The following is a 10809-nucleotide window of genomic DNA, read 5'->3' on the forward strand; positions in this document are numbered from 1 at the left end:
TGAGCTGATTACCATGCTTTAATGAAAATCGTTTATTTTTTTTTTAAATTACTTGAAACAATTCAAACAAACTAACAAAATAGAACCTGGTCATTTTTCTACAAAAACAAAGTTTTATGTATACAGTATGAAACCAGCCTAAAATTGCAAGCATCAGTTACATTTTCCCACTTGGACATATATACATGATACAGTATATACACTCAAATGAAATACTGTAAGTACAGTCTGCAAAATGTTTAAGCGCTGGAATGTGTCCGTTTTATTCCTGTGAGAGCGCCTTGACAAAGGGCTTGAAGTATTAGGAGTCCAAGAGAAATCTTCCAAATCCAACACAAATATGATTTTAATTAAAGAATACAATCCTGTAAGTACAGCAGAAAAACATCAGCGTGGAGAGAGAGAGTCGTTTTCACAGTTGTGGCAGCTTATCGACAGGTGTGTCAAATTTGAAGTCTGAAGGGAAGAGTTCTGCGGCGCGTGGGTATATGAGACGGTACGACTGTCTGATCGTAACATCTGCAACGCCGGCGATGTCTCCGATTTCTGTGGAAGCACCAGAGACCAGGTTCAGCTCTTGAATCGTACACAATCTGAAACCTGCTGCATTTTTAAAACAATGACTGGAGCAGTTTCTGCAGCTCGAATCTACAGAGTGGAATTAAAATAAAACAGCAACAATCTACTTTTTTTTGATCAAGTCAGGAAAATGAGTCAGATGTGGAGCTGAAGGGACACCACTGTCCTCCTCAAAGACGCCTGAACAGGGTGGGGGGCTGGCTGATGAGACAATCTTTTCAGACGTGATGTCGACTCTCAGCTTTACCTATTTCCGTGCTGTTTGGCTCAATCACAGGTGTAAAAGAATATATATTTTAACTTCACCTACATCTCATTACTTTCACGTTTGTGAGGTTTCACACTTTTACTTTAATGGGCAATACTGTTCTACGTACTGGTATCTGAGACAGTCCTGGTCCAAATTATATTCAGCCTAATAAGCGTCCCGGCTCTGAGTCAGTCTATCTGAAACCCCAGTGGACTCACGGCTGGACTGTTTCAGTGTCATCACAGGAGAAAAAGGGGTCTTTTGAGGCAGACATGGTGACGTGCTGGGAAAAATGACAGCGCCCTGCTCTGTTTGACCGCCGCTGATCATTTAATGGTGCAGTATCATGCTGCTGCCTGCACTGGTGTTCTTTCTCTTTGAGGGTCAACTACATTTTGAATCAGGTCTAATTATCCTGCTGTTTATAATTTATGCTCGCCAGGTTTCAGTAGGTTTTTCAATGATGTTTGACCAAAAAAGACCTCCACTGCCAGTATATGTGAGTATAACTCGGTCATACGGCCAGAAAACCTCCTCCACCTCTGGTCTCCACACAACATTTGGCTATGGATAGTATTCTTACAGTATTATCACTCACCTTTCTGAGTCTTCTTCTCTGCGGAGGCCTGGGAGGCCATGTAGATGGCTGCTGCAGCCACTGAGATGGGGCTCCTGCCGGGCACCAGGTCGAGCTCCACGGCTTTCCTGGCGATGAAGGTGGCGGCCATCTGCACCTGTTTGGGTAAGCCCAGGTTTGAGCAGAAGCGGGACATGAAGTCTCCAGTGGTGATGAGGTCCACACTGGTTTCCAGCGCCTTCAAGATCAGCTTGAAGCACCTGCCAATCTCCTTCTTGGAGATCCGAGAGACAGCGCAGATCTCTGGGGGGTCAGAGGAGGAAGCTTGTTTAGATGGAGTGAAGGAAATTAGTCTGTTTCAGCATTTTTCTTGCCTCCTTGTTGAATCTTTATTTTAACTAAGTGCAGCAGTTGTGCACCTTTACTTCTATACATGGGATGTTTTCTTCTTTGAAACCATAGGGAAAGGAATCTAATTGCCTTCAGTAAATGGTGGCAAATTGCACACCGCAGATTAAATCCCACTGAGAAACACTTAAGGGATTTTGTGTCTGTACCTCTTCCAGGAAAAAGAGAGAGCAATTTTCAAAGAATATCAACATAACACCGTCACATATCCAGAATTTCTTTCTGCACTCCCTGAAAACCAGTCAGACGATACAGCGAAGGTGAACTGAGCAAACTGAGCATACGCAGCAAACTTTGTTTCAGTTAGGGCTGAATGTCATTTTTTAACGTTTGAATGAAGCTCGGATTGTCTGTCGTCATATTCCTTCTTTAACAAAATCCTGAATTTGAATAAAATGACTCATTATTAAATGAGTTAGTCTTCAGTTACATGCTAGCAGCTTTAAAAAGTGCCTCAGTCTGTTTTGATTTTGTGCCACCAATCATTCCTCAAGAGCAGCCGTAACGTGATAATATGGCAGAGAGCATCAGAAAAGAAAAAGATTCATTCTGACCTTTAAATGTTCTGGGTACACCCTCTTGTCTGCAGGCAATGTAGAGACAGGCTGAAGCGATGGCATCATTGGCTCGACCCTTCAGGCTCTTCTGTTCATAAACCTGCTTGAACAAGTTGTTTGTTCTGTCCTGCAAGACAAAACCATCATTTACAGCAAACACACTGTTTGCATCCTCCTAGTAAAGGTCTTCGTGTCCATTTTCACAAATTCAGCTTGGATCCTTTTTTATTCATCGCCTTCTCATCATTGTTAATGACTGATAAAAATTGTGGGGTGGGGAACATGAATGTTTTTCAGCTTCTGAAGGGGCCCATGACAGAAAAACTTTGACTTAATGGAACCACAGACCTTGCATACCCTTTTACACAGAAGACACTGACATGACCATGTCCTCAACCAACCTATAATAACTTCCAGTGAGACAGGTTTGTGTGTTTGGCAACTTTAGCAGAGACTCCAGTCTGCAGTGTAGTTTCCACACACTTCAATGACATACCAGAGAATTACACAATTACCACAGAAAGCGAACTTTTATTTCTCTTGCTCAATATGTTTTTCCCACACATGGGCACTTTCTTTTGCTCTGTCAAAAGTACAGTTTACATTCTTAGCAGAGTTGTCTGCTCACTAAATGCTGGTTGTGTCTGAACCAAAGCAGGTAGAGGAGTGTGTGCGCCTGCACGGCTGTTTTTGCTTCTGGTATTTGTTTGGTCAGTTGCAGCTGCTGCAGGAGAATCTTTCTGAAATCACATCACAGAATCACATTTGTGTCTTTTTAGAAACTTACGATGATGTTCCTTGGCAGGTTGATGCGATCTGCCATGGTGCTGATCTCTTTAAAGGCGTTGAGCATGGCCCGGTCAGAGCTGCTCATGGTCCGTCGGTTCTGGTACTTGGAGTTACCAAATTCATCAAAACTAGCTGCGCCGGTTCCCTGGTGGAAACAGTGGATGTTTATCAGTAAAATTTAGCATTCTTGTATTTCAAGAGAAGACATAATAACTTTGTGGATGTGGTTTATTGTGACTGCAGATGTGACTAAACAGTGACAGTTTCTGCATCACTGTTGGAACTCAGTATAGAAATGTGCATGAGCTAACATTAATATGAATGTTTCTCAGCATATCATTACCTGTACATCTGAACACAGGTACGATAGTTGCTGCAAATCCCAACATCTTGGAACAACTGTAATTCTGAACAGAACGCACACAGCAGGGCTCATTTTGAACTCTGGGCAAAACCGTCTCTTACCTTGCTAATCATTGTGGTCAGATCGCCTCCATTAAGCAGAGGGTTCTGGGCATCTCCCACTCTGGATGGATCTTTGAGGGCTTTCTCATTGGAAAACGTCCTCCACTCTGAGCCTACGTCAATCACACGGTCACCTGAGGAGAAATGGTTAGTACAATCTAAAATAAATAAAATGTATAAGAAGCAAAAAAGGTGGCACAAGAGCAACAAGCTTTACTTGGTACAGTTGATTTGTCGTTGCAACATTTACGCTTATTTCAATGTAGGGTTCATTTGTGTTTTTGATGATGTCAAAGTCTCAAAATACTGTAAATATTCATTATACTTCTGGGCACCAACTTTTGTGCAATGGCGCTCTGCCCCAAGACAATAACAGCACACAGGTTGTGAGGGCGGGACTCTATACAAACATGGCCACCAGGCACCAGATCGTAAGCAGCACACATCCAAGAGGAGCCGTTGAGCCGGGGAGAAGGGGCCAATTTTGAATCTTGTTTTTACAAACAACAGCCAACAAATCCTACTCATAATACCATTGCGTTTTTGGTAGGAGTGTGTCCATGTACACATGCCACTGATGTCAGGATGCATAGATGGATAGATGGCATGAGGTAGCTGAGAAAAATACATTTAAAAATGCATACACATGTACAGAAAAAGTACTGTATTAGATCAAATAAATAAATAGAATTCATATTAAGAATTAAAATAAGATAGATGTAGATCTGAAGCATTTTTACAAGTCATCCCTGTTCTCGCTTCTCATTTTCTTATCACTGTACATTGTGATGCACAAATAAAAAATAATACGTGAGCTAAGCAAATGTCCAGTCACTCAACTGCATCAAAGCTGAAATGTAAAGAAGACAATAGCTGTGACAAAGGTAGGGCATATTGTCTGGCCATTATTTTCTTCCAGCTATCATTACTGTCTGTTCTTGGAACCTTGTAGCAGGGTTGAGGATTAGATTTCTCATATTTTAATCCTGTTAAGACTTTCTTTTTGATGACCATCCATCAGCCTTTCTAATATCTAGAGGCAAAGTGACATTCATCTCCTTAGAGGCCGGCTGAACCGAAGGGAGCAGGAACTGAGGGCACTTTAGCTTGCATCAGAGAGCGGCTGGAGCCTCTCGTCTCCCATCTGACCCGGTCTGTGCTCAGGGGGCTCATTAGAGCAGAACTCTGTGTTCTCTCACAGCTTTGTCTTACAGTCTGCATCACATGTCAAAAGGGTTTTTTGCTTCATACACTTTGTACCTGTGCTTGCATATGCCTTGGTGATAAATGAGAGGTTGAATAGATTCACTAACTAACAAACTGTTAAGTATTGGTTCAAAATCTTGTCTGACGTTAATTTGTTTGCCTTCATTTTTACCACACCTACTACACATACCCCTCTGCTCAAACTGAAAAATAATTTTGGATCTTAACATTTTTCTAGCCAAACAATGAACGTACACAGGTGTTTCTTCATATTGTGCTTATTATTCTTGTCTCTAGCTTGAGTAATGCACTGAAGAGTCAGATCACTTAAATTACAGAGAATATTTTCCACTTTAAGTATGATAGAAAATTAAACAAAACTGTCCACAGTGACACCTGTGGATTGTCCAGAATAATACGGACATTGTCTCTGGAACAAGACCAATTTGAGTTTGCTTAGATGTAGTTTTATATAGTAAAAATCTGCAACAATCATTTTTGCCTCTATTATACTGGGGTGGTGAAAGAAGTCTCGTCAGCAGAGATGTCAAATTCTCACCTCCGCATGACAAAATGCAAAATATGTTAAATACAACAAACTGGGGAAGACTTGTAGCACTGCTAGATCCTGCAGATTATTATCAAGATGCAGGTTGAATAGCATTACAGAGAACTATGTTCACCTTGGCTTACTTTTCCAGATTTCAGCTTCACACTTGTGCCTTTGTTCAGCCTATCAACTCAGATGATGTTCACATGCAGGTGCAGAATAAAACCAAACAAACAGGTCCAGGAAGACGCGTGCTGAGCAACCTTAGTGTGTGTGCATGAGTTTCATTATCTGACTGTGACAGAGTTCAGCTGACTGAAGAAGAGATAAAGAAACAGGAAACCAAAATGGAAAGGAAGGATGTCTTCTGACACAAAAAGCTCTACGATTCAAACGCATAAGTGCATGTGTTCATGCTGTACATACTGACCTACTACAAGGCCACATTCAGGGCAAACCATGTCCCCCGCTCTGTAGTCCTCCACCAGTATGGCATCAGGGTGGTTGGGACACTGAACTCTGGGAAGGGCCAGAACATCTCCACTACAGAAGCAGAACAACAGTGAAGTGATCAAAGTGTTCAAAAGGCGGGAAAACAACGAGAAAAATTAAAGTCGAAAAAAAAAGAGGAAAATTAAACAAACATGGGGTTGGGTAGAGAGAGAGTGCACAATGAATTCAGGACACAAAACACAATTTACAGCAACAAAACAACACAAAATAATGAAGAGTCACGCTGCCAGCGGAGTATGACTTGTAAAAGATCGCCCACAAGAGTAAATGACAAACAAATGAAAACAGCTGAGCTAATTCCCATTCTCATACCCTAAGGAGGAAAGTTCAAAAACAAAGTTACATAGTTTTACACTGTCACGTTACTTTAACCCTTTTGTTGCTGAGATAGAATATTCTTCCATGACACATCCTGCAGAGTGACTGCTGTATGTTATAATGGGTGTATTGATCCAACTGATGGGCCAAGCAGACACAGCACAAAGGTGGCTGAAGCTGGCTTGGGCAATGTCAACATGCGAATGCAGACATAAAGGAAAATCAAACTATAAATCAATTAGCCAATCATAAAAAAGAAGCTACTCATATATTCTAGGTGATTATTCTGCCAATTGTTCCATTGATTGTTTAGTATGATATAAAATGGTATGAAAACTATCAGTTTCTCTGTGTGATGTCTTCAAAATGCTTATTTAGTTTGTCCAACACCCCAGGATTAAATCTGCAATTATGATTTATGTTCGGATGGGCTCTTTGATTGGTCGATTAATAGTCAGGTATCGTCTTGCTATCGTAACAGGTATGTTTTGAATCTTGGATCAAACCCATCTATGAGCAAAACGTAATGGTGATGCAGCGAAAGGGAAACAGATGTTGTAATTACTGGGCGTCAAACATTATTCCAACATTATTCAACACTTGCATTTTCCAGTTTCTCCTTTCCATTTACATACTGATCAGAATAGCATTTCTCCAAAATGACAGTGGTTGCAATATGGTTAGAGAAAAGACAATCTGACACTTATAAGCAGCGTGTCCACCTAAAGCCAAAGTGTCTTCTCGGAATACTGAACTTCAGAGAACCTTCGGCTGACTAACAAGAATGTTGAGTAAAGGTTAAATGTAACTTGAGGCAGGCTGCACAGAAAACATTTGGATGTGTTTACAGGTGACAATACGTAATGACGTGCGTTAGCATAAGTTTGAGTTTCTACCGCTAGTAACGTAAATTAAAGCCTACCTTGAAGAACTAAAACGGCGGCAAAACAAGTTTACGGTATGAAGACACGTTACTGTGACCATCACCTGAAGCTACTGAACGCCAGCACAAAGGTTTCAGAGTGAAACGGAATACAGATACAGATAGTGACTTCTGGCAACATCCAACAAGCTAGCTAGCTAACTAGCTGCTATCACAATACACCGTATACCTAACGACGCAAAGAAGGCCGTGATATTTTTACACTAGTACTAGCATCTCTCGCCATGTCTAAATCGGTAGCTTTAACAAAATTACATTGAGAGCCACATATGAAAAAGGAAGAGGTATTATATTTGGTCGAAGTGACTACGCACCGGCTTGTCGACGCCATATCACTCCTCACTCGGCCCGTGTGTCAAAGAAACAATTGAATGCGGCACCTCTATTTATAACTTTTTCTGATCACGTGTCATTTGGAGTAGGGGTATCCGTTAGGCCCAAACTAGTCCGCATTTGCCCCCGTTTGTATAACCGTTGTTCGTTGAAAAAGCAGGATGTCCTTATTTCTAAACCAACACTTCTAATGTCTATGATCATACCATGGGTATTACACTTGAGGATGTTCAAATACATTATTTGGATTGATTTGAATTGTTTTCTATGTAAGATGCCGACAAATCTTGGAGTCTAGGGTACGCCCAAGACTCCCATGGATAAACCGTTAAAGAAACAGTACAATACCAATTTACATATAATACCAGTAAGAAAACATGCAATACCACACATACATACAATACCAATTTAATAACAGGTGGAAAAAATATCAAACTTTAGTGAATAGGTATGTTGACATAATATAAGTAATTCTCTTTGGGGGTCTCTGGAAAGAACATTAATGTCATGCTAACTACAGGGAAAATGAGAATTCCCTTAAAAGAAAAGCATATAAACGTAACTTAATAGTTGCTCATTATTATTTGAAACTTAACTCTAAATATGCTTTGTGTATAGGCCGAGTATATGCTTGTCTGTAGATGTATTTCATAACTTTTTTTCATGATAAGCTGACCTGCTGTATACTGACTGAAACTCTATGGGTTACTCCAGCGATTAATTGGAATTTATTACTTGGAGATGAACCAACTGAACTGTGTTTCTGTTTTCCCTATAATTAGTACTAAATTACATTATTTCTAGGAGACTTCCTTGGAAATGATTCAGAAATGAAGAAGCTGTTAAAAAAAGCATTCATCACCAATAAAACAAGCTGGCTGATAGAAGTAATAGAAGCATAAATTTGCAGAACCTAAGCACAGACCTTATATTTCACTTTGGTTGCCCTACATAGAAACACAAGCCCATTATTGGCTTGCCATGAAAAACAAAATAGATCCTTTTGATTGTTATGAGAAAGTAATATTAATGGACATTTAAAATTTCTGTCCAACTACTAATTTCTAAATTGTACTGACTTATCCTAAGAAGCCTTGTAATAAAAAAGAAAAAAGCCTGTGATATTGCTGTCTGATGGTGCCAGCCTGTGTCTCTGACTCTGTACCAATCTGTGACTGCTCTGCTCCTCTACATCACACTTCAGGCCCATGAAGGAATCCACACAGTGCCACAAAGAGTCATTGATTTAGTCAAGTTTTGCAGTAACAGAACAAGAAATCTGCCTACAAATAAAATATCTGTGGAATATCTATCTTATAAGCATACATTAATTCTTTCCATGGCCTTCCAAAACATCTCAGTAAAATGGAGTTCACTATAAATAATTTGAACGCGTTACCATTACCCCAAAAAGTCAAGAATGTCAGTGTGCGTCAAGACAACAGCAGGTGGAGCTAAATAAAAATGTCTGTCAAGTTGCCCTGGCTCAACAGTGACACTCATTGTTTCAGGATGATGATTACAGTGATCAGTCTTCATGGACAGATCATTCAGCACTGATCTCTCACTCAGCAGTCAAGTTTACTGGAATTTGTATGTTTGAGGTCATATAAAATGACACTCAGCTGACCTAGAGTGCAGTCACATTTTGCTGAGTGTGCATCATCTGGGTTGAGCAATCCAATCTGACATCTGGCAGGTGCTGGCAGCTCGCAGTCATGTGGATGTCTGATGCAGGCCTGGTGAAAAAAACAGCCCATATGTGGTAATCTCATCAGGACTGCAAATGACAAGCAGGACCCAAATGTGTTTGTTTTCTGCTGCAGAAACAATGGAAGAAAACTCATTATGTTAATGAGTGCATCATGAGGCATTCAGTTTTTTTTCTTTCTTTCTTTTTTTTTTTTACTGCGCAGTTGCAACTGATTCTGGTCTGAATGCTTCCCTGAGACGCACTCACATAGATTCAATGTTGAGACCATAATGCTGGTGTCAGAACAGGAGAAAAAATGGCATGTGTTCTCAGTCTGGTTCTGAGTCTTTGTCTCAAATACACACAGTGTATACTTTTGTGCCTCAGGAGCTCTTTATTCATTATTTCCCAGCTGCAATATCATGTCACACCACCTCACCTTCCATTACCCTTACTGTGTGTAGAGTAATAACAAAGGCTTAACACGCAAGCAAACAGCCTGTGAGCATACACCTGAAGCAATGTATGTAATGTGACACACACACTCATTCTTGTTTAACTGTACCTGGGAAACCTTCATTGTCGCCATTCTTCCCAACCCATAACCCTTCAAACAACATGCACCTACCCTTACCTAATCCTGAATTTCCTACCCCACTGTGTGTGTGTGTGTGTGTGTGTGTAGGTGTGTGTGGGTGAGAGAACTCAGTGCTTACCATGCTTACAGGAAATTAATTACTATAGAAACAGGCTTGTTTGGGTTTGTTGTTGGTTTGTGGCTTTGGCCAAAATTTCAAAGACTGTTTATTTGTTGCTACTTCCGCACAGAGACCTCACAGGTCTACTGTATATCTGATGTGCACTTACAGTAAACCACAAGCTGGTGTTGGTGTGTGACATTACCCAGCGTATTCTTTACAAATGAGAGAGGGAGGTCCATGCTGCATAATTTATATCTCAGTGAGCAAATTCTGAACACACTGAACTGGTTGCCAAGGGTCCCAGGCTGTTGGCCCCGTCACCCTGACAGAGGGGAAACCCCATACTGTCCAACCACTGCTCCTACTGCCATCCTGTGTGACAGCAAACCAAACCATTGCAACATAGTTTTTCCCTTCTTCTCACCACACCAACTGCATGCCACACCACAGTCAGATAAGCACATAGAGGTTTGCAATAAAGACAGTGTCAAGGTCATTAGCACTATAGCTCTTGCTAAGGCCATTGTTGAAATTAACATCAGCATTTATATCATGTAACATCACAAATTATTATTATTATCACAAATAATGTCTTTCGACAAGTTGTGCTGGGGATGACTGAGACATTTCTACCAAGAATTCATGTGACTGATCCCAATCCACTCACTTTGTCCACTCTGTCCATGTTTGGGATTCTTTAGCAGTTCACCATAAGCTGATATGACAAGACAGCCTGACAAGACAGCCTCACTCAACTCTGAGCAAACATTTGGCCCTATTGCAAAAACAGCAAATCTAACACACTTAGTGAATTTTACCTGCTTTCTGTAGAGCCTGTCAAGAACATAGATAAAATCATTATCAGTCTGCACCTAGTCACATATGGTCACACACATACCACCTCTATATCTGATCTTGTTAACTGGC

General features: G+C 40.7%; 1 protein-coding gene across 1 annotated transcript; it reads right to left on the bottom strand.

Moving 5' to 3' along the window:
* Window positions 1–8: 8 nt before the first annotated feature.
* Window positions 9–7540, bottom strand: gtf2b (general transcription factor IIB). The gene is made up of 7 exons (XM_076745206.1): window positions 7470–7540; window positions 5812–5924; window positions 3626–3759; window positions 3159–3305; window positions 2369–2498; window positions 1428–1709; window positions 9–546 (listed from the first exon to the last, which is right to left on the bottom strand). Exons 1-7 carry the CDS (start codon window positions 7484–7486, stop codon window positions 413–415), a joined length of 957 nt encoding a protein of 318 aa, XP_076601321.1. The 5' UTR covers window positions 7487–7540; the 3' UTR covers window positions 9–412.
* Between the last annotated feature and the right edge of the window lie 3269 nt (window positions 7541–10809).

Source organism: Chaetodon auriga, chromosome 12, assembly GCF_051107435.1.
Source record: "Chaetodon auriga isolate fChaAug3 chromosome 12, fChaAug3.hap1, whole genome shotgun sequence".
Classification (NCBI taxonomy): Eukaryota; Metazoa; Chordata; class Actinopteri; order Chaetodontiformes; family Chaetodontidae; genus Chaetodon; species Chaetodon auriga.

Coding starts and splice junctions, on each gene's coding strand:
- gtf2b (XM_076745206.1), bottom strand. Junction 3,760..5,811: donor TGAATGTGGCCTTGTAGTAG/GTCAGTATGTAC, acceptor ATTTCTCCTCAG/GTGACCGTGTGATTGACGTA. Junction 3,306..3,625: donor TGACCACAATGATTAGCAAG/GTAAGAGACGGT, acceptor TGTTTCCACCAG/GGAACCGGCGCAGCTAGTTT.